This window comes from Tachyglossus aculeatus, chromosome 3 (genome assembly GCF_015852505.1).
Source record: "Tachyglossus aculeatus isolate mTacAcu1 chromosome 3, mTacAcu1.pri, whole genome shotgun sequence".
NCBI classification, from domain to species: domain Eukaryota; kingdom Metazoa; phylum Chordata; class Mammalia; order Monotremata; family Tachyglossidae; genus Tachyglossus; species Tachyglossus aculeatus.
In genome coordinates this window covers 76,181,673-76,205,343 of record NC_052068.1, presented here as the reverse complement: position 1 = coordinate 76,205,343, position 23,671 = coordinate 76,181,673, and the positions used below count along the sequence as shown (strand labels likewise).

Sequence of the window (23,671 nt, the reverse complement as noted above, 5' to 3'; positions counted from 1 at the left end):
ATTTTATGGACCCGGTGAGAGAGTATGGTTTAGTCCTTGCAAAAAGATCCCCCCCATGGCTAAAACAACTCAAGTTCATGCCCTGCTGGTGATAAGACATTCCTTTCCCCAACAACTGAGCAACATTCATCCTGCATGGCTGTTTGCAAATGGGAAAGAGCATGAGGCTCAAACCATTGGATTCAATCTCACTGTCAGTGGCATCATCTTCAGACTCAAGGCCAACCCATGTCTGCTAAAATGGAGAATATCTTCTTCCTCCTTGCCTCACCCCGCACTACTGTACATTTTGTAGGGCCACTAGACACCCTATGCTACTGTGTAAATGTCAGAATTCACTTCAGGTTTACTCTATTTGGGAGGAAGGTCACAGAGGCTAGACCTGCTCACTTTCTGGCACCTGCCTGGCCCTCCAACAAACATGACAGAAATTCAGCAGGCAGCTCTAATGAGGGCACGATTCTTCACTTTTAAACGGAGCAGTTCCAACAAAGAACTAGCCATTCTCTCAGCACTTCCACAGGACAGTTTTACTGCATCTCTAGAAAGTTCTTCTCTGTGAATTTCACTTTGCTATAGGAAGAATACCTACAATCCCTTAAATCTCCTCATAATGGCTTATCTGCATGCTGTTCATCAAAACCCATTTCTTAAACCTTTCACTTAAACCACTCTCAGTAGACAGGTTTTCAAGGAGTGTTTGTGCCTGTCACTTGGTGAATTCATTTTGGAAGGCATTACTTGATTACAAATGAGAAAAAACAAACATTGTCCAGGTAGTGTAGATGTTTTTAATGATAATGTGTTGTAATAATCTGGTTATGTGGCATTCTTGCATAATAGAATCATTTACCAGAACATGTACACGCTTAATTCAATAGACACCAAATGAAGTAGATACTTTTAAAATTATCCACTTTCACAAGAAAGAAAATATATTACACAAATGAACAGAGGTTATATCCACAGTCATTAGTACTCCTTTTCTACACAAAACACCAATAAATTAAATCCCATTATATGCAGATAGTTCTACTTACATTAGTACAATATACTGTAGTTTGTGCAGCTTTTCCTTTTATTTATTTTTATTTTTTACCAGACCAGAGAGTGTGCCTGTTTGGTGAAATGTAAGTTCACAATGAACACTATCACCCCAAACTAACCAGAATTAAAACCCTACAGTTTCTATCCTGGGTCCTCTTTCTTTTAGTTTTAGTTTAAGCTCGTTGTGGGCAGGGAATGTGTCTACCAACTCTGTTATATTGTACTCTTCCAAGCGCTTAATACAGTGCTCTGCACGCAGTAAGCGCTCAGTAAATTTCATTGATTGATTGATTTCTAAGGCATGCAAAAGGAATAAAACCAGTCCACCAGGTGACCCTGAGGGAGCTTGAGATCCAAATGTATTGGATAACCCAGCCAGTTATTTCAGTAGGTACAGAACTTGTTTTGGAGTAATGTCTAAGGATTTAGATTTTGGCATTGCATAACCAACAGGATCTTCTGCATTAATCTCAGAGTCTCTGTCTCCTCCTTTTTCTGTTCATCTTTATTACCTCCATTGCAAGATAAACAAATACACCAGTAATCATGAAGTTATAGAATTTAAGAGAGAATGGTGCTTTCATTCCTGTGCATAATGGCTTAGATGAAAAATAAGAAAATTCCAAATTTTTAAAAGACAATTTCCTCAGCTTCTCAGATCTCTCTTAGGAAAACGACAAGCCCCAGAAACATCAAAAGCTATTAGGATTGTGGCCTACAAGACTCAACTTTTGTCAAATCCTACCAACTGCCCGAATCACTGTAGCTTGATCCATGAATATGAGCAGTGTCAGATTCTTTGGAAGATTTTGCCTTTGGTGTATAAGTATCACTAGTGGTTAATGAGAAATTTAAACGTACTGTCACCCAGCACCTTCTGAAAGTGATTTCTCTACAAGGTCACCTTTTGGAAATGACTAATAAGGGGCAATAGAGGGTGTGATGGCCAATTTTTTTTAATATAGACTATTACAGGCTTTACCTAATTCAAGAAAATGTCAAGAGTTATTGTAGGGTAGGGATTCTGTTCACAAGACAGCCATATTCCTATAGAAGAAGAATACTTTCCCTTTCTTTCTTTGAAAAGGCAGCAGGTCTGATTCACAGGACACTTTTACTTATAAAGGCAAAATAGAGACACCACCTCTGTCCACCATCTTTAAGACCCCTGATGAATAGAGAAGGGTTAGGAAACAGCCTGATTGGCCTTCTGGTGGTCTGCTAAATGCCTGGAGCTGCACTGGCCTTCCCTGCTATGGCCAAGAACCATCTGGACACCCCTTTTACCTCCGGCCTTCATTTTTAATCTGGCTTCCCTGAAGAACGCTGAATGAAAGCCATATTACAGCTCTTACCCATTTTAAAGGTCAATTGGAAAATCAAAAGGTAACTTTGAAAACCAGTCTCACTGTTTTCTCATTCGCCTCCCCTGGATGTATCTGAAATTCCAAACAGTCCATGCAGTGGAGTATGGGGGCATATAGCTGTTCTACTGAACTCAAATTCAGTTTTTGTTGAGAGCAATCCACTGGGATTAAAATGGCATAGGCAAGGATCATGTTTATCTACTCGATTGTATTGTACTTTCTCTAGTTCTTAGTACAGTGCTCTGCACACAGTAAGTGCTCAATAAATACCATTGATTGATTAGCTGAAAGGAAAAGACACTCAGTTTTTTTAAGGGCAAAACTTCTTATAATCTCATCTCCTCTAATTAAAATTCCCCTGGAAATATAGTGAACTTCCCAAGGGATATGGAATTTTACCAGTGGATCAGGAAAAGGCTAGCTGATTTTCTGAAGAAATAGTCATTCAGTTAATCAGCAAAAAGTTGCCCTCAATTATGCATAATGCCCTCATTATTATAGATAATGTACCAAGAACCAGGACAAAAAGCACTGAAGAGTTAGAAAACATAGTTCCTTTTTCACTTCTGATGATACAGCAAGCAAAGTATGTTTATTTTAATCGCCTGAGGGAGAAGATTGGAAGAGAGTGAATTTCAAACCTTAAAGCCTGTGGCCTACCAGAGCTGTTGAGACATGACCTGGCAAGTAGAATTCTAGGTCCAAATATCAAAATCTCATGAGCCTCAAGCCTGACTTGCTTTGAGTCTTTGGGTATGCCACTTAGCGTCTTTGGTGTATGGTAGCCCAGATGTATCCTGGAGGTATAGAACCTTAAAAGGTAGTCAGGAGAGAGGACCCACTCTTACTGTATTGACACTGAAGAACTGGTACTATGTCCAACCTCATTAACTTGCATCTTTTGCAGTGGTTAGAACAGTGCTTGACACAAAAGTAAGCATTTAACAAATACTATAATAATAATGATAATGGAAACACAAAAATTCTATAGAGTGACTCACTCTAGGAATAAATTATAATTATATGGAGCACTCTTGACCAGATACCACAAAACTCCCACTCATTCCAAAGAGAGCTTCGTATGGGGGTGCTCTGTCTGGCATGGTGGGTTGCTGGGAAGTTTCTTCTCTATATGATAAATAACAGATACGTGATGGCGCTGGGAGATCCCATAACACTTAAGGAAAGATTCTTAGGATCAAGTCAACTCTCAAGGTGGAGTACAAATGGTTTGTGGTGCGTATAGCAAGGCAGAATTTTCCAGCATAAGAAACAGTGCTATCAATTTAAAATATTTTTTTTATAAAATTGAATCCTCCAACAGAGGAGGTAAAACAGTCACTCATGTTTTTTACCCATTATACAAAATAGATGTAACTGAAAGAAAATTAACTTCAAGATGCATGAAAAACAATGAATAAAAGCTTTTTGGTTTGTTTCCTTACTCTGATTAAAGCCTGACTAACAGCATAAAGAAGTGCAACTAGGTTTATCTGGAGTTGGAACAGTTGAAAACAAAACCTGGAGGTTTTTTAATGTCACTTCTTTTGCTTACATGATAGTTTACTTTGAAGTAAAAGAAGGGAAATATGAAATTGTATGGAAACATTAGCCACTCACTTTTAAAGAAGTGGTTGGTAGCAGAAGCTGAATGTCTGAGGGAGAAAGAAGTGAACTAGGTTGAGCAAGATTTGAGTTACGTTTAAAACTGTGGCACCATGATGTTTGATACCTCAGACAAATCAATATGTAGATTAATGAGAAACATCCCAAGTGCTTAGGGCTGTTCAGGGGAAAGGCTTATCTTTATATAATTGCAGCTGGTATGATTTGGAGATGTTTATAGGGTAAGCCAATATTCTGACCTTTTTCCATTTTCTACCTATTTCCTTGTTTCCTATTGGTCCCAAGCTAAAAGTTGATTTACTATGTTGCTAAATAAATAAGACTTGATGGAGATGCAGATTCAGGGGTACAAAAGCAGGTAGCAGATGCCAAAATGTTTTTTTTCCTGAAGACTTTGGCCCACCTAGGGAGTCTAGTCAGAATGGTCTGCATCAAGCCTCTAAGTTCTTTTTATAAGAATTAATCGCCTGTGTGACTTGGCTCTACGTACTTATTATCATTCTTCATGTATTCAACTGTGAGAGAAGCCTTGTCCCTTTGATGATCCTGTTTAATCTTAGTAGCTCACCTATGCTTGTGTAGCAGCCCACTTAGATTTCCTCCTGGAAAAGAAGGTGAAGAATTGTCTCTCTCTAAAATGACTCAATATTCAACAGCAGCTAAGCTGCTGTACTCTTTTTGGACCTGTAACCTGGACATGTTTCTGCCCCTTTGTTTTTCAGCCAAGGGTTCTGATTCTGTACAGGCCAAAGATGGCAGGAGTGGGAGGAAAGAAGCACCCATATACCAGGGCACTTGAAGCTTCATCCTTAGGTCTCCTTGGGTAGGTTCCTCACATTTTAAAAATATTCAATTCCTTCACTGTTTTTTGAATTTTAATCTTAAAAAATGAAAAAATAGACACATTTTCTAATAGCAAAATACAAGATAGAAATACCTAAAAATAAAATGTTAGTGTGGAATAGATTTTTTTAAATTTTTAAAAAATCAGAATTGCTTTTCCTGTACAAACACTCTCATCCCATTTCTATTTACACTTTCACTACACTAAGAGCTGCTGAAGGGGGTGGGGAGACAGCCTTCTTTGCAGACAATTATAGTCTGGAACTATACGTTGCCTGAAGAATGAGCCAGTTTTTTTACCTCAATACCATCTGCAGCAAGAGAATGACACTAATCTCCGTCCTGTCGATTTCTTAGAACGGCTGTGTCCTTTTTGAGTGCAAAATCCTTTCCAAGATTAAGCTATCCTCCAAGATGCTTTATTCTACTTCTAGAGCAGCACACCAAGTGAAGAAACCACATTTTAATTTCCTTGCAGTAAAGGAAGAATCCTCCAGAGTCAGGGCCAGCAGGAGGGGGTCAAAAAGAGACAGTGTTGGATTTAAATCCGAACTGCTGCACCTAGTAAATGGATCGGGGGACCTTCTAGCACTTTATGAATATCGTATACATTAACACGGCATCTTTATATTGCTCTGTAATGAGATGAAAGGCCATATGGCATAATGTGATTAGTAAATCATTCCTGAGCTTCTAAGAAAATTTAAACAAAATGTAACTGCTGAAAAGAATGAGTTCTTCATGAGCCCCTTCTGTTACATTGATCTCTTTCATCGCTTCCACGTCCCTGCAGCATTTCAGGAAGAATGGGGCAGTTTCCTTTATGCCACAGAAAAATGGGATCTGATGGAATCTTCCCGTAACTCCCGATGCTTGCCGATGTTACTCTCTTCCTGCTGGGTTCGTCTCTCAATGGTTATTCTGTATTTCTTCCTGCATGAAAGGGAAGAGAACAAAATGAATAATCCTCAATCTGTTGATTAAATGCTCTGGTTCCTTTACAAAGGATGGCCCTAGGGGACAGCTGGGTTTCTGCTGATAAATGAGAAGTGCCAGAATATGAAACTCCGGTCAGAGATTAAAGTGGTCGGGCACGCTGACACTATGCCTCAACTCAAAGGCCTTATGTGGAGAGAAAAGTAGATACTTTCTCAAAGCACCAGGAAACAAGTGTTCTCCTTTTTATCTTGTATGCGGGGTCCAGACTGCTGTTTCATGCATGGGATCAGGATCAAATTACTTCTGTCCAGTGACTAATATAAAACAGCTACCACAAAATGGTCCCCAAAACTACTGAATTACTTTATAGACGACTAGGACACCTACATTTTGCAAGCCTGCATTGTTTGATAAACCAGAAATCAAACAAGACAACTGAGTATACTCAGTTACAGGGTACACCATTGGCTATGTCCCTGGCCCATGAGACTGTAGGCACGCATACGAATAGAAATCCTGAAAAATTTGTATGTTTGAGAATTTAGTACATGTCCTGTTGGGGCTGTCCAATTCCAGGGTGCAAGCCGGGTCTCCTTATGGGGAGAATAATTTGAAAAATGCAATTAGTTGCCCCCAACCTTCAAGGGCTCCAGTTCTTCTCCTCTCCCTGTTACTCCCTATCAGGTACCCCCAGTCTACCTTTATTTTATTCCAGGAGTGTGGAGCCCAGAGGCTATTTGCCCTCCAACCCTAACTGCTTTCCACACTTTGCACTCCCATCTTGCCATTCACTGGGCAGCAGAGACCCTAGGAGGTAGGAGGTAGGGGTTGGAAAATATAGACTTCCCAGGAATGGATGCTTCATCACCCCAGGATCTTTCTACATCCCAGTGACAAGTAGAAACATACTTGGGATGTGAAAAGCTTCCAGCTTATATAACAACAATTAAAGTCACAGGGTAAAGACTAGCCAAATATTATTCCAAAACCATAACCAGGGTGTCTGATTATGGGGATTCTTGGTAGACCAGAGTAATTCCATTTCAAAAGTCCTCTTGTCCTGTCCTGTAGAAAAAGATTTGGGCTTCAGTAGGTGGCATCAGTAAAGAGTGGGCAAGTCCAAAGGTTATCATTTATTTCATAGTCACATTTGACAAATGATTTGCCGTGAGCTTTTATCCACTCCCTATTGTACTTCATAGCAACATTATGTAGCAAAACAGAATTATCCTTAGAGGGGGAAAACTAAGTAATGGAAAAAATTACTCTGGGATCTCAAATTGAATGGGGCTTGATTTTTGCCAGAGCTGCTTGGGTTCCATAGCCCTGGCACCTCTGTTTACATATTTCATATCCTCGGCATCTCTGGCTTGGCAGTTAATAAACCTGGCACCACTGGGATTGCCATTTGAGTTGTGAAAAAGAATAGAAAAATATACAGTTTTTATTTGGGGCCATCTTAGATGTTGTTAACACCTGGCATTAGTACTGTTGTGCTAGTAGGCTCCTCTTTGTCTCCCCCTTCTAGACTGGGTCTCTCCCTTCTAGACTGTCTCTCCCTTATAGACTGTGAGCCCACTGTTGGGTAGGGACCGTCTCTATATGTTGCCAACTTGTATTTCCCAAGCACTTAGTACAGTGCTCTGCACACAGTAAGCGCTCAATAAATACGATTGATTGATTGATTTCGAAGTAAACTGGCACTGACTGAATGTGTGGTGGTATTACCATCCTTAGTAACACTGATCGTAATCATGTTGCACTGTCAGTCATTACTACTTAGGAGTAGAAATCAACACCATCATTTGAGCCTCCACCCTTCTTTTATTACCAATTAAGCCTTCAGTCAATGCTGGAATTGAGTAGCTCTTAAAGTTTTCTAATTAGGTCAACCGAGATACTCTCTTGCTCGGAGAAAAACTGAGGAGATCACGAAGTGTGCTGAGCAAGAGGAAGGGAGGCAGGCAATAAAGAAATTGGCTGTCAAGGATACTCACCTGAAAAAGTAGAAGGCCATTAGTAAGCCAGCCCCTAATAAGGCTCCCACAACAATTCCAGTGATTGCTGATTCCTCTAGACCCCCTGCTTGAAAGAGAATGATATGATCAATGTCCACTTTAAGAATTTTAGCTTTCGGGTTTTTTGTTTCCGTCATTGAAACAAGTTTCCTATTTCCCATTTCCTATTTTAGACTGTGAGCCCACTGTTGGGTAGGGACTGTCTCTATATGTTTCCAACTCGTACTTCCCAAGTGCTTAGTACAGTGCTCTGCACACAGTAAGCGCTCAATAAATATGATTGATTGATTCCCACTTGAAACCACCAATTTCTTCCTCCCTTCTTTGAATATTCTGACTTTTTGGAGTTCCAGTTAAGGGCTCCTACATTTTCCCACAGATGGAGAGGAATGGAAGAGGCATAAGAGGGATAGGAACATAGAGAAACAGCGTGGCCTAGTGGAAATAGCACGGGCCTGACAGCCGGAAGACCTGGGTTCTAATCCCATCTCTGCCAATTGCTTGCTATGTGACCTTGAGGAAATCACTGTGCCTCAGTTTCCTCAATTGTAAAATGGGGATAAATCCTACTTCTTCCTACTCAGACTGTGAGCCCCATGTGGGACAGAGGCTATGACCAACCTGATAAACTACTATCTACCCCAGTGCTCAGAACAGTGCTTGATACATAGTAAGTGTTTAACACCATAAAACACTCCCACTAGCCTGCAGGGTAACCTTGACCAAGCCACTAAATTATCTGAGCTTATTTTCCCACCTTGTAAATGGGGGATGCTAGTACCTGGTTCTCTCCCAGTGCTGAATAAAACACTCTGAATGAAGAAGCACTCAATAAATACTATTAATTCATTGATTGCTGGGATGTTGTGAGTATGCAGTGAGATAAATGATGTAAAACTGCTGGGGAAAAAATGTACAAGTTCAAACTAGTCTTTCAACTGAGACTACCAACCCTCAATTCAATTCTATCCTCATTTATTAATGTCCCATAGGGGATATGGCACTGTAGTAGAGCTAAGCAGAATGAATCTCCTCTACTACATGTGAAACATATTTCCACTTGATTTGCCTTTCATGATCACCCTCCTTCATGTTGTATCCCTCACATATGCTGGCTAGTGTCTTTGCCTAATTTGGAGAGAGGAAGGAGGAGCTGAGTGGAGGTGGAATACCTTAGTGTCAACTCCGATATGGCAGGGCTATCAAGATGCTGTATTAGCCACCCTTTGAGCTGAATAAATGCTTTTTACTGGCAACATTTGCTTTCCCCTCAGTTTTAGGAAAAAAGAAATCAGCTTATTAAGTCACTGAACTTACATGATTTGCACGGTGTGGTATTTGTGTGCTCTACAACTCTGGCTTCATCTATCTTCAGTTTCAAAGGGCCCCATGGATATTTCACATTCGGCCTCATTTCAAAACGGCCCTGTTTCCCAAAGTAGTCACCAATCACCTGTAGGAATGGCCAGAGGAAAAAAACAAAAACAAATTCAAACCATGGTGCGCCCTAAAGGATATGAGAAATCATTGGATCAAGCAATCATATTTATTGAGTGCTTCCTGTGGGCAAAGCACTGCACTAAGTGTGTGGGAGAATACAGGAGAAGCAGCATGGCTTAGTGGAAAAAGCACGGGCTTCGGAGTCAGAGGTTGTGGGTTCTAATCCTTGCTCTGCCATATATCAGCTGTGTAACCCTGGACAAGTCACTTCACTGTGCCTCAGTTCCCTCATCTACAAAATGGGGATGAAGATTGTAAGCTCCACGTGGGGCAACCTCATTACCTTGTATCTACCCCAGTGCTTAGAACAGTACTTGGCACATGGTAAGCGCTTAACAAATACTATCATTATTATTATTATTATTATCAATACAACATAGAGATGGCAGACACATTCCCTGCCAATTCATTCATTCAATCATATTTATTGAGTGTTTACTGTGTGCAGAGCACTGAACTAAGTGCTTGGGAAAATACAACAATAAACAGTGACATTCCCCACTCACAGTGAGCTTATAGAGGGGGGAAACAAACATGAATACAAATAAATGAAATTACAGCTATGTACATAAGTACTGTGGAGCTGGAAGGGGGAAAGAGCAAAAGGAGCAAGTCAGGGCAATGCAGAAGGGAGTGAGAGATGAGGAAAAGTGGGGTTTAGTCTGGGAAGGACTCTTGGAGGAAATGTGTCTTCAATAAGGCTTTGAAGTGGCTGAAGAGTAATTGTCTGTCAGATATGAAGAGGGAGGGCATTCCAGGCCTGAGGAAGGGCGTGGGAGGGAGGTCAGCAGTGAAATGGGTGAGAATGAGGTAAAGCAAATAGATTGGCATTAGAAGAATGAAGTGTGCAGGCTGAGTTATAGTAGGAGAGCGACAAGGTAAGATAGGAGGGACCAAGGGGTTTGAGTGCTTTAAAGACATTGGTAAGGAGTTTCTGTTTGATGCAGAGGTGAATTGGCAACCACTGGAGTTCTTGAGGAGTGGGAAAACATAGACCGTTTTTGTAGAAAAATTATCTGTGCAGCAGAGTGGAGTTTGGTATACAATCACACTTCCCCCCTTTAAATCCCTACTGAAGGCTCACGTCCTCCAAAGGGCCTTCCCAGACTAAGCCCCCCTTTTCCTCAGCTCTCCCTCCCCTCCCCATTGCCCTGACTCACTTATCTTGCTCTATCCCCCATCCTCACCGCACAGCACTTCTGTATAATGCTATTTATTTATATTAATTCCTGTTTACTTGTTTTGACGTCTGCCTCCACCCTTCTAGACTGTAAGCCCACTGTGGACAGGGATTGTCTCTATTGATGAATTGTACTTTCCAATAATAATAATAATAATAATAATGGTATTTGTTAAGCACTTACTATGTGCCAGGCACTGTACTAACCACTGGGGTGGCACGTGCAAATTGGGTTGGACACAGTCCCTGTCCCATATGGGGCTCACAGTCTCAATCCCCATTTTACAGATGAGGTAACTGAGGCCCAGAGAAGTGAAGTGACTTGTCTAAGGTCACACAGCAGACATGTGGCAGAGCCAGGATAAGAACCCATGACCTTCTGTCTCCGTGGTCCATGCTCTATCCACTATGCCATGCCACTTCTATTTCCAAGTGCTTAGTACAGTGCTCTGCACACAGTAAGCACTCAAGAAATACTACTGAATGAATGAATGGAAATATAGAGTAGGGAGAGACAGGAGACAGGGAAAACAGCAAGGAGGCTCATACAGTAATCAAGGCTGGCTAGGGTAAGTGTTCAGATTAAAGTGGTAGCAATTTGGATGGAGAGAGAAAGGTGATGATGATGATGGTATCTGTTAAGCAAGTACTATGTGTCAAACACCATTCGAAGCACTGGGGTTGATACAAGGTAATTAGGTTGTCCCACATGGGGCTTACAGTCTTAATCCCCATTTTACAGGTGAAGTGGATTTTAGCGATGTTATGATGGTTGAACGTACAGGATTGGGTGACAGATTGAATATGTGTTTTGAATGAGAGAGATGATTCGAGGATGATGTCAAGATCATGGGCTTGCTAAATAGGAAGAATGGTGGTGCTGTCTACAGCAATGGGAAAGTAAGGAGGACAGGGCTTGGGTGAGAAAAGAAGAAAATTCGAAGCCCTATCATCTTCAGAAACCAGAGTTATGCTCTGTGGGATGAACTACTCATTCACAGGAGTTGGCTTAATTTAGCCTATTATGTATTCCAGTGCGGCATGACGTTCCCTGGACGAGTTTATTTACTTCCTTTACGTGAGCAGTTAGCTCGCTGTTGGTTTAGGCGGCTTATTTCACACATGAACTCTTTGTCTCTTTGATACATGTCTCTTTGATACATACATGTAACCCAAGACCTTGCAATTGAGCGGGTTGGGAGCCGCTGCCAATGAATACTGGCTAAGAAGCTGCCGAGCCCTAGAAGGGTGCAGACTACTCCCCTACTGGGACATCCAGGAAAGTTGATTGAAGGACAAGCTGATTTGGAACATCTGGCACTGGTCCAGTCTTCACATCAACGAATGGTTGCCGCTTTTACCTCTTGGGTGCCTGCCTCTGGGTCCGTCATGGCAATCACTGAAAAATCTCCATATCGGTCTCCATTAGCGTCTATGGATACCTGTCCTGCGATTCCTAGAGGGTGGCATGGGAAGAATGAGAAAGTGGCTTAAAATACCTCTCTCTGCCAAGATAACGAGAAAATAAGTTGACACATTTGTTTGCTTTTCTTATTAAGAAAAAAATGAATACAATGGGAAATCTCGAGAACACATTTCCTGGCTTTGTAAAAGAAATTGTAATTTCATTTGTGCCTGCATTCCTGAATTCTTCACATTTCTCCCGAAAAAAAAAAGAGGGGGAAAATACCCAGAAGCTCAGCGTGAATTATGAGTGAAAAGCAAAGGGACATGCCTAGACCTTGTTCTAACCTCCACTTGGTGTCTGAGAAAGAGCATGTGACCACACAGCTGTTAATAAGTGTAAAGCAGATATTAAATGTCTGTCATAACTTTGAAATGAGTAATAAGCTAAGGCTTCATCAGTCTCTAGCTCGATGGCCTAAGCATGTCAGCCTTCTTCCTTTCTGAGAGGAACACAGGAGACCTTATTAGATTAAGTGGAAAGTCACTTATCTGCTACCAAATTTGGTCAGTTATTGAGTCAGCAAACTTGCACCACCTGATTCCAGGAGAAATCAAACCGTCAGTCAAAGGAGGCCACTCTCCCAATAATCTTCTCAAGGGCAGGTGCTGGGCCCTGCTAGCAAAGATTATGACTGGGGCAGGGCACTTTGGGGCAAGAGTCCATAATTTGGGCTTCATCAATCTCTAGAAAGATTGAATTTAAGTTGACTGACCTTCAGTTTGAGTTTGCCCAGGCTTGGACGGTGTGGCTTAGAGATGGTCCTCCCATTGGCAAGGATTTGAACTATAATATATGTCTTATTAGGACATTAAATCAGTTTATTAAGATGAAGACTATAGCATTTAGTTTTATTGTTATACATGCAATACACACACATATGCACACTTCAGCACTTAGTACAGTGCCTGGCACATAGTAAGTGCTTAACAAATACCATCATTATTATTATTATTATTCATGGTGGTTGCCCTGAAAGCACTTGAAATGCTAGTTTTTGCCGGGAATATATTTACCAACTCTCTTGCATTGTACTCTCTCAAGAATTTAGTACAGTGCTCTGCAAAGAGTTATCTCTCAATAAATATGATTGATTGATTAAGTAAATTATAGTGTTTGTTAAGCATTTACTATGTGCCAAGCACCGTCCTAAGAACTGGGACAGCTCACTTTTGCTACAGAAAATGTTATCTGGTTTTTCTGACTCGTCCAACTCTGATAAATTGTTCTTATGGTAGAGCAAGGCTGGGGCAGGTAGCACCAGTCATCATGAGGGCATCTCATGTCAATAATTAATAATTATGGTATATTAAAGTGCTTAGTACAGTCCTCTGCACACAGTAAGTGCTCAATAAATATGAATGAATGAATTTATTAAGCTCTTACTAGGTGCTAATACCACTAAGCCATCAAAAAAATGAAATGATCCAATAGGCTGAAACTGCCTCCGGTGTAATTGAATTTTAAAACGTATCTCAAAGGAATGAGCTAAATCTGTGCAAGACACCAAGTTATTATATCAGGTTTATTTTTTAAAGTTCACACACTCAGAGGTTGAAATACTCTATGGGTCATTTGAATTCCTCACCCAACATTGCATTTCTTGCTACAAAGCTGAATATAGTGATTCCCTGCTTTAAGGTTATGGGTCTGTGTTGAGAATATTGTAGAAAATATTGGATGTTTCAGGCTATGTTTCCAAATTAATTGCTGCTCTTATCAAAGGGAAATATTCATTCATTGGGAATGTTAGTAAACTTCCTCAGAGATTAGGATAAAAAAATTCCAGAGCCTGGACTCGGACAGACCTTTTTTAAAGAAAGTAATTAATAAATCAAGGTTAGGCCTTCTAAGCCAATGACTTGTAGCAGTTGTGAGAAAGACACAAAGCTTGTCCATGAAGAAAGAACATCAAATGAATAACCAACTGATCCTAGTGGACTTGATCTCCCCTCTAGTCCGCAAGTAACAGCCCATTTCAAACATTCCTTACAGGAACCTACCACACTGTGCTAATGGAATCATTTCAAAGACTCAGAAGGAAACTGAATCCAGACTGGTGACTTTTGGTAATGATAAAGGGAGCAGATGTCACCAAATGATGATTTCTTTGGACTATCTCGTCTAGCTTCATTTATCCCATTATGAAAATTGCATAAAGTACATAATAATATTAATAATTAGGGTATTTATTAAGTGTTTGCTTTGTGCCAAACACTGCTCTAAGCACTGGGGTAGATACAAGATAATCTGGTAGAACACAAACCCTGTCTCATGTGGCGCTCACAATCTGATGGAGAACAGGTACTGAATTCCCATTTCATACAGAAAGACATGAGGTGACTTGTCCAAAGTGACACAGCCAGAAAGTGCTATGTCAGGATTAGAACCCAGGTCCTCTGACTCTGGGCTTGTGCTCTTTCCACTAAGTCCCAGTGCTTCCCATGGGGAAGAATGCTTTCTCTCAAAGTCCGAGAAATTCTCATGTAAGTACCAAGTGATCTTTGGGCTGCTGTTTTGTAAAATGATTGATATGGGATATGACATATTTTCCTCCTTTTTTACTGATAGAAAGTTGAGCCTCAGAGAGGTTAGACATCTTCTAATCTTTAAAGCACATACCAGGGATCTAGAGCCAAACTTTCCTTTCTTGGCCAAGGAAGGCCCAAAATTATGCCTTCTGAGTTGGATCCAGATCAGGCCAGACCAGCAGTGAGTGGGGCTGATCTGTGAATGTCTCAGGCCTCACTTCCAAGATGGATATCCCCCTTGGGCTGCTGCGAATTGTAAAGAATCACTGCATAAGGGCAAACTCACCCACACAGTGAAGGCTGAGCCATTTTTGGTGAGCCTAAATTCATCTGTAGCCCAGCATACCAGAGCTAACTCTAGGTACTTGGAGATGCAGGACTATTTCTGAGCTCAGTGTGGCTGTGTGGAAAGGGAGGAGAGGTAGGGCATGAAACTAGTAGCTGGGGTAACAGTTCTGTTCCATAAATTCATTCATTCAATCATTCAATCATATTTATTGAGCGCTTACTGTGTGCAAAGTATTGTACTAAGCGCTTATAAATCACCTCTCCTCCTCCATTCCATAAGGCACGGACTGTTAAACTGGCATTCATTCATTCAGTTCATTCAATCATACTTATTGAGTGCTTACTGTGTGAAGAGCACTGTACTAAGCACTTGGGAGATATAACAATAAATGGACACATTCCCTGCCCTCAGTGCACTTACAGTCTAAAGGCGGGGAGACAGACATTAATATGCATAAATAAATTACAGATATGTACATAAGTACCGGCCACCACTTGCCTGCTGTGTGACCTTAGGCAAGTCACTTCACTTCTCTGTGCTTCAGTTACCTCATCTGTAAAATGGGGATTGAGACTGTGAGCCCCATGTGGGACAGGGACTGAGTCCAACTTGATTTGTTTGAATTCACAGTGTCTGGCACATTGTAAGTGCTTAGCAAATACCAAAATTATTATTATTATTAATAATGATGGCATTTGTTAAGTGCTTACTATGGGCAAAGCACTGTTCTAACCGCTGGGGGGGATACAAGGTGACCAGGTTGTCCCACGTGGGGCTTACAGTCTTAATCCCCATTTTACAGATGAGGTAACTGAGTCTCAGGGAAGTTAAGTGACTTGCCCAAGGTCATACGGCAGACATGTGGTGGAGCCAGGATTAGAACTCATGACCTCTGACTCCCAAGCCCGTGCTCTTTCCACTGGACCACATTGTTATAAAAGCTGAGGGACAGGTGAACCCATTCACAGGTGAGCACCTCTGAAACTGTATCCTGTCAGTGCCTAAACCCTGAGCAACAGACTCCTAGCACCCAACACCCTCCTGAAGCAGTGAGGAAGGTAGCTGGTGGGTTTTGAAGGAGGGCCATGCCTGACCTGATCCAGACCAAGGGTTGCAGGAATCAAGGGAACTGTGGACAGGGTCTGACCTCTGCAGTGTCCTAAATTCTATTTCCCTCCCGAGGTCACAGATTTAGTCTGAGAATGAAAAAGGTGTAGATCCCTTTCGTCTCGAGCAATAAATCGAAAGTATTTATTGAATGTTTTCTGTGTGCAGAGCACTGTACTAAGCACCTGGGAGAGTGTAATAAAATAGAGTTGGTAGACACGATCCCTGCCCACAAGGCGTTTGCAGTCTAGAGTTGTCCTGCAACCTTATAGTCAGTCAGTTGCCAGTCAATCATATTTATTGAATGCTTACTGGTTTTTTTAATGGTATTTGTTAAGTGCTTACTGTGAGCCAGGTGCTGCTTTAAGTGCTGTGTGCTTGGGTGAGCATAACATAACTGACACATTCCCAGGCCACAACAAGTTTACAGTCTAGAGGCTTTATAAATCACCCCTTTTCCCTCCAAATGTACGTGGCCTTTCAGCCACAGATACTCTTCCAATACTGAACTCTAGCCTAACCAAAGAAGATGTACCAAGTTTACAGTTTAGAGGCTTTATAAATCACCCCTTTTCCCTCCAAATATAGGTGGCCTTTCAGCCACAGATACTCTTCCAATACTGAACTCTAGCCTAACCAAAGAAAATGTACCTTCGTATGTTCTGTTCCATGTCTGGTGAATAATTTTCCCTCCATCCTTCTTGCTATAACCAGCCTTGATTACTTCATGTAAAGCCAGGACATAGAGGAGAATGGCATCATGGAATCCTTCGACAAACATGTTGACCTGAAATGGAGATGATGGTGAGTTAGACCAACTGCATTGTTTGGTTAAAAATAGGGCTGCCGGGTACTATGATTAGTGAAAACCAGGACACCTTTGCTAGCATGCGTAGCTTTCCCTTCCGTCAGCAACCTTGAGAGTAGAAGTGGGGAAAACATAAGGGGTTAAAATTCCCCAGATGCCGGAGGCGTCCATTCCATAACTTTCAAATCCCTGTGGTACCTAAACTGAGCGTGTTCTAAGCAAGCTTCAGTCAAGGCATGGGAATTCAAGCACTTACCGTGGAGGAGTTGGAGATCAATGCTAGATAGGCTGATGGGTCAGTCACAGTTCCAGGACACTTGTACATTTTTTCTAAAACTGACCAGAGAGTCTACAAAAACCTAGGAGAAACCCAGCTAGATGGGCCATGAAGCCGGCCTCCAACTCATTTGATCAAAATCCATAAAAGATTATTTTCTTGACTAATGCTGCAACTATTAGCTCAGTTAACAATCTGAATGTGAGCTCTGCAGGGGATAATAATCCCCAACCCAGCATGTCCTTCCTGATGTCTTTCTGTCTTGACATCTTGATGAATAGTCCTAGTTTTAGATTTAGGTGGGATTAAGGAGAATAAAAGAATGTGTTCAGCAACCTGTAGAAAGACAAAACTAAACAGTCTTCCATCATATCGTCTACTAAAAATGTTTTTATTTTACTTCAAAGTGATCTGGACTATTATTAATAATATTAAACTCATCCATAATCTGACATCCCCTAAAACGGAGTGCTATGGTTAATTGTCTTTACCTGACACACATCTTTTAAGCTATTCTTTCCTCCAATATATGTTCAGAATGAAGGTTTCCCCCTAACTTCATAATTGCCTGTTTGAATTCCACTAATTTTTGACCTTTTCCAATAGGTCTTTTCACTAGTGTGGACTGATTTTTCTTCCTTCCTTCAGAACTGTTTCCTGTGGAGGTATTAACTAATGAAAGTTTTGACTTCAAGGACCAGATCTGAAATACCTATTCTATTTTATTGTCCTCTCCCAAGCACTTAGTACAAGGCTCTGTGCACAGTACGAGCTCAATAAACATCATTGATTGAGTAATAAAAAGCAAAAAGCTGGGAAGGTAAATTCCACTTCACACTCAATGCGAATGTGTCCCCTCCTTTTTAGAGAAGGTAGGGGTGAAGGTAGCTGTCCCTCTCAGAAATCAGTGCATGTGCCAATCAATCAATGGTATTTATTGAATACTTACTGTGTACAGAGCCATATACTAAGCACTTGGGAGAGGACAATACAATACAGTTAGTAAACACATCATTAGCCTCACGAGGGGTTGAGCATGAATTGGAGTGGTCCTTTAGTAATTCTGATGGGGAACTGGGGAACAAAGTTTGAAACCTCTATTAATGGAAGGGAAAAGTTATTCCTCTTTGAGCTCAAGTTCTGAATCTGATCTATGGTCTACAGGTACTCCAGGGGACCCTTAAGGGCTAAAGGCACTGTAGGCTTGACTGGAGAATATTCAGATTAAGCATTTGGAACTCGTTTACTTGTTCTCACATGGAAAAAGGCCAACAGTGGTGGGGAATAAGTTTGGAATTCTTTCCACACTAGTTCTGCATTCAAATTCTATTTTACATGCCAACAAAACAGGCAGTTCAACTTATTTCTTAACAAAACAGGTGAAAGTTGCCATCCTCGGGAAGGATGGGCCTAGCTGAGGGTAACTCTGTACTGGGATAAATTAGAAGACCTGTGGGGAAGTTTTTTCATATCACCTACCTCATAGGGCTCAAAGCCATTTGTTTAACTCTAGTGCTAAGAGGCATCCTTTTTCACAAGCAGCAAATTCTCACACATCTGTTGCTATTAGAGGAAGGGATGCCTTCTAACACATTTACAGTTACTGAAAATTGGAAGTATAAAATAAAAATGATGAAGAAAATGGGTGTCAAGTTGTCTGTGCAACTTTCAAGGTCCTAGGGCTAGAAGGAACCTTGAGGTCATTGAATCGACCCCACTGCTCTAGACAGAGCTATAGCTGAACAGTCTGGCTGATTTATCTTGTCCATTTTTTAAAGGGGGCTTGGAAAGAAGATTTCACAACGTAATAACCCATTCCAGAGTATAGCAGTCCTCCCAGTCAGAGGGTTTTGAGAAGCAGTGTGGCTTTTTGAGAAGCAGCGTGGCTTAGTGGAAAGAGCTCAGGCTTGAGAGTCAGAGGACCCGGGTTCTAATCCTGACTCCTACACTTGTCTGCTGTGTTACCTTGGGCAAGCCATTAACTTATCTGTGTCTCAGTTACCTCAACTGTAAAAAGGGGATTAAGAGTGTGAGCTCCACGTGGGGCAACCTGATAACCTTGTATCTACCCCAGCACCTAGAACAGTGCTTGGCACATAGGAATTATTTAACAAATACCATAATTATTATTATTATTATAGCATCATCATGAAAGAGGGTTTAGTAAGTCAGCACATGCACCAAAACTTGAGCAGAATGCTGTAAAAAGCAAGTTCAACATAGAGAGTCCCAGCCCTCTAGGAGCTTGCAATCTACAACAAATGTCACTAATGGGGACACTATATAAAAGAACAAACACCGTTTAGAAATGTAGAAGCAAGATTAGTCCCATGCAAAGCAACCTTCCATGTGGTAAAGAATGGGGATAGGAATGGAAAGAGAGAAATCATTATCTTCATTTGGTAGCAAAAAACAGTAGGGACTTTCATTTCCAACTTAAATCCCCCAGAGATTAATCCTATTCCATATTTTTCTACACTCAGTAGTAGCTACCTAGTCAGTAGCCACCACCTACTATATATATTTCATTATTTGACTTTGACTTGTTGCTCAGTCCAGTTCACTGGAGCGCTAATACTTCCTGCCAGTCATATCCATTACCGAGAATGTTAACATATCCTATTTTATGTGGGTCTGGGGCAGTCAGCAGATTGTTAGGTCATTCTTAAATGTGAAATGTGTTTTCTGAATAGCAAGGGGTTGAAAGCAATGCCATCCACAACAGTATCTGTGTGAAGCACTTGACTAGGGATGGGGGGAGGAAATGCAACCAGAATCTAACAAGGGAAATAGATAAATACAGAGACCTGATTATATCAGAGAATCAGTGACAGCAATGTCTAGACAAGTTTCCAGAGTTGCACATAAGCAGTGAGATAACTAAAGTGGGGTGCAAGCATCTTGGGGACAGGGATTATATCTACTGACTTTATTGTACTGGACTCTCCCAAGTGCTTAGTACAGTGCTCGGCAAGCACTCGGGGAATAATACCATTGATTGATTGTCTGATGACTGGCTGAATGAAGGCTTTTAGTAAATCTTTAAAGGGGACTCTGTTAGGTAAAGCTAACAGAGGAAAGCATTCCACCTCAAAGGTGAGAGAGAGTGAGGTGTGGAGAACAATAGGTCGAACAAAGCAACAGAATAATAATGGTAGTGAAAATAACAATAATAATAATAATAAAAACTTCAATTTGAAGACTGTTTATATCTTCCAAAGCACTTTCACATCTGTCATATCAGTTTATCCTCCTAACACCCCTGAAATAATAATAATAGTAATTATGATATTTGTTCAGCATTTACTATGTGCCAGGCACTGTACTAAGCACTGGGGTGAATAGAAACAAATTGGGTTGAAAACAATCCCTGTCCTTTGTGGGACTCACAGTCTTGATCCCCATTTTACAGATAAGGTAACTGAGGCACAGAGAAGTGAAGTGACTTGCCCAAGGTCACAAAGAAGACAAGTGGCGGAGGCAGAATTAGAACTCATGACCTCCTGACTCCCACGCCCATACTCTATCCACCACGCCATGAGAAGCAAGTGTTATTATCTCCATTTTAGAGAGAAGGCAACAGGCTGAAAGAGGTTAAGCGACTTGCCCAAGGTCACAAGGCCAGATGGCGGAGGGCTTTGATGTCCATGATCAAAAGAGTAAGTTTAATATATGTGTAAATGGGGAATCCTGAAGGTTTTTGATCAAGGGAGTGTTGCGATCAGATTTGTATTTGAAAAACATTATTCTTGCTGCCTAATGTAAGTATAGAACCTGAGCAGGTCTCTACTCGTTAAAAATAGCTGCCCACTCCATGGAGGTGATGGGGGTGATTTTTAAGCTGTACCTCCAGCCTTGCTCATCCCAGTTCTCCAAGAAGACCTGACAGTTTCCAATCAGAGCCCCAGAAGTCCAAAATGATGCTTTCTGACTGATTTTAGCTATCTGTCACCTGTTCCCTTTAGGACCCATCTCCACTTAAGTCACTGCCCCCTGTCAACTCCACATTCACAGTGAAAAGTTGGAATTTCTGCTCATTATCCCCCTTCTTCCATGAAGGCTGGAGAGCTATGCTTCCAGTCTGTCCTTGTTATGCTGCCCTATGCATGAATGCTCTGAAGCAGGATGTGTTGAGATGTAATAAGGCCAGATCTTTTTTTAAGTGCTTCTTATATGCTAGGTACTGTACTAAGCTTTGGGGTAGAAAAATCTAATCAAGTTGCAGGTTGGACACAGTCTATGTTCCACATGGGGCTCACACTCTCAATCCCCAATTTACAAATGAGGTAAACAAAGCATAGAGAAGTTAAGTGACTTGCCCAAAGTTACCCAGCAGATAAGTGGCAGAGTCAGGGTTAAAACCCAGATCCTCTTACTACCAGGGCTGTGTTCTTGCCACTAGGCCATGCTGCTTCCCCTCCCCACCCCTTTTGACTACAAGCAGCTAGAAGTTTGAAGAAGATCTAGCAGGGGTTGGAGAGAGGAAAGGATTTCTCTCCATCACCCCAGGAGAGTGTTTTCCTAGCAATTCACCAGGTAACAAGGAAAAGGAATTTTGAACTTCAAGTTTTCATTTAAAAACACCAAAGCCCTGGAAATTATCTTAAGTCACTGGAGTTTGCTCCAGAACTGATTCTGATTTAAGGACTCCTTAGTATCTAAAGTGGGAGGGAGGGGAGAAATGGGTGAAAAGCCACTTGGGGGCTAGCTGCTCTCCTCTAATTGAATCACTTTCCACTGGATAAAGAGGACAATCTGGAAGGAACAGCCTAGAGCAGGGACTTCCTGAAGGGACTAGCCATGAATGGGTGAACAATAATATGCATGGGCCTCAACTGGGTAGGGATCGTCTCTATATGTTGCCAACTTGTACTTCCCAAGCGCTTAGTACAGTGCTCTGCACACAGTAAGCGCTCAATAAATACAGTTGAATGAATGAATGAATGAACTGGCCCCCAAAAGAGAATCAGAAAGAAACAAGTCTTTCTCATCTGGAGGTTTTTGGAAGAAAGGTGGTATTCAAAGGGATAGTCTCTTGTTCCTTTGTTTTCTTCTAACAAATATTAGTATTAAACCATTTCACATAATAGTGCTTTCATCTTTCCATAAATCAAGGCCCCTCCCAAACCCCAAGAGATGTTCGTTTCTGTTAATAGCACCTTAAGTATGAAGAGTGTTTTTATTTTTCTAGAGGGTTTTCACATAAATCCCACAGCACCTTTGTATATATCCATAATTTATTTATTCATAGTAATGTCTGTCTCTCCCTCTAGACTGTAAGCTCATTGTGGGCAGTGAAGGGGTCTGTTTTATTGTTGTATTGTACTCTCGAGGTGCTCTGCACACAGGAAGCACTCAATAAATAAGAATGATTGATTGATGTCATCTCGTTTTATCCTCTTCACATGCCTCTGAGATTGGGAGAGGCAGGGATCACAATCCCTATTTTACAGATGAGGAAATGGGCACAGAGAGGTTAAGTGACTTTCTCAAGGTCACACTGTAGGCTAGGGGCAGAGCTGGGGCTAGAACACAGGCCTTCTGACTCCAGACCCATGCTGACCACAAGATCACTAAACACCGAATACTTTACACAGGCCAGGCTCAGTGGAACTAAAGGGCTAAGAGGGGAAAAAAATGTGGTGCAGCCTTTTGGAAAGATAGGCCTAAGGCCTTTATCATTATCCCCTTTTGACAAATGAGGGTAGTAAAAGGGCAAAGAAAGGACTTGCCACCAGTCATGCAAAAGTGGGAAGAGAAAGAGTCAGAATCGATAGCTCTAGTCACTCAGAGCTATGCTTAGTTGCTGTATTATTGCACTATCTAGGAGATTTACTCCCAAAGAGAATTGATTTTTCTTCCGAATGATCCGGATAAGCATTTTCATTTTGGGATTTGGGGGTAAGAAGGATAAAAAAAATTGCCCAGAGAATTGATTGCCTCATTTGCCCACTTTGTTGTGGCTGTAGAGATATGATTATTCAGGGCTAGGCAGCAAGGCCTAGAGTAAAGAGCATGGAATGGGAAGTCAGGAGACAGGGATTCTAGCCCCAGCTCTGCCAATACCTGTTGTGTGGCCTTGTGCCAGTCACTTAATCTCTCTGTGCCTCGGATTCCTCATGTGTAAAATGGGAATAAGCTATATCTCTCTACCACTTAGAATGTGAACCCCATTTGAGATGGCTAATGGGAATAAGCTATATCTACCACTTAGAATGTGAACCCCATTTGAGATGGCTACTAAGGCTGATATGATTAGCTCTCATCTACCTCAGTGCTTGGCACATAGTAAAAACTTAATGAATAGAATCATAATTTTTATCATATGACTGCCGCACATTAGAAGCAATTTTAACTCAGCCTGCAGTGTGGCTTTAAGACAATAGAAAGATAATATTTCAACTATCATTCGAGGGTAGATGAACCTCTATGCAAGACTGTAACTTTTTGTTCGCCCCTCAGAGTTACACAAACTAGCTGTGCATGGGAGGAGAATAAAAACTCTAATAATAATGAAAATAATAATTATAATTAATACTACTAGTAATGATTGTGATAGTAAGTGATTACTATGAGCCAAGCACTATGCTAATCCCTGGGGTACATAAGTCCCATGGTTGAAATAGGAGGGAAAACAGGAATTGAATCTCTATTTTACAGATGACGTAGCTGAG

General features: G+C 41.2%; 1 protein-coding gene across 2 annotated transcripts in view; it reads right to left on the bottom strand.

The window, feature by feature from the left end:
* Window positions 1-3,735: 3,735 nt before the first annotated feature.
* Window positions 3,736-23,671, bottom strand: part of NPR3 (natriuretic peptide receptor 3) — an 80,818-nt gene continuing 60,882 nt past the window's right edge. Inside the window, exons 4-8 of one of the 2 annotated variants that reach the window (XM_038744148.1) lie at window positions 16,564-16,699; window positions 11,882-11,976; window positions 9,158-9,293; window positions 7,820-7,907; window positions 3,736-5,816 (exon numbers count right to left, since the gene is read on the bottom strand). In XM_038744148.1, coding sequence (XP_038600076.1) covers window positions 5,705-5,816; window positions 7,820-7,907; window positions 9,158-9,293; window positions 11,882-11,976; window positions 16,564-16,699 — 567 coding nt within the window. In that variant the 3' untranslated portion in view covers window positions 3,736-5,704. The remainder of the gene's footprint in view (window positions 5,817-7,819; window positions 7,908-9,157; window positions 9,294-11,881; window positions 11,977-16,563; window positions 16,700-23,671) is intronic. The other variant, XM_038744149.1, reaches the window with a different exon arrangement.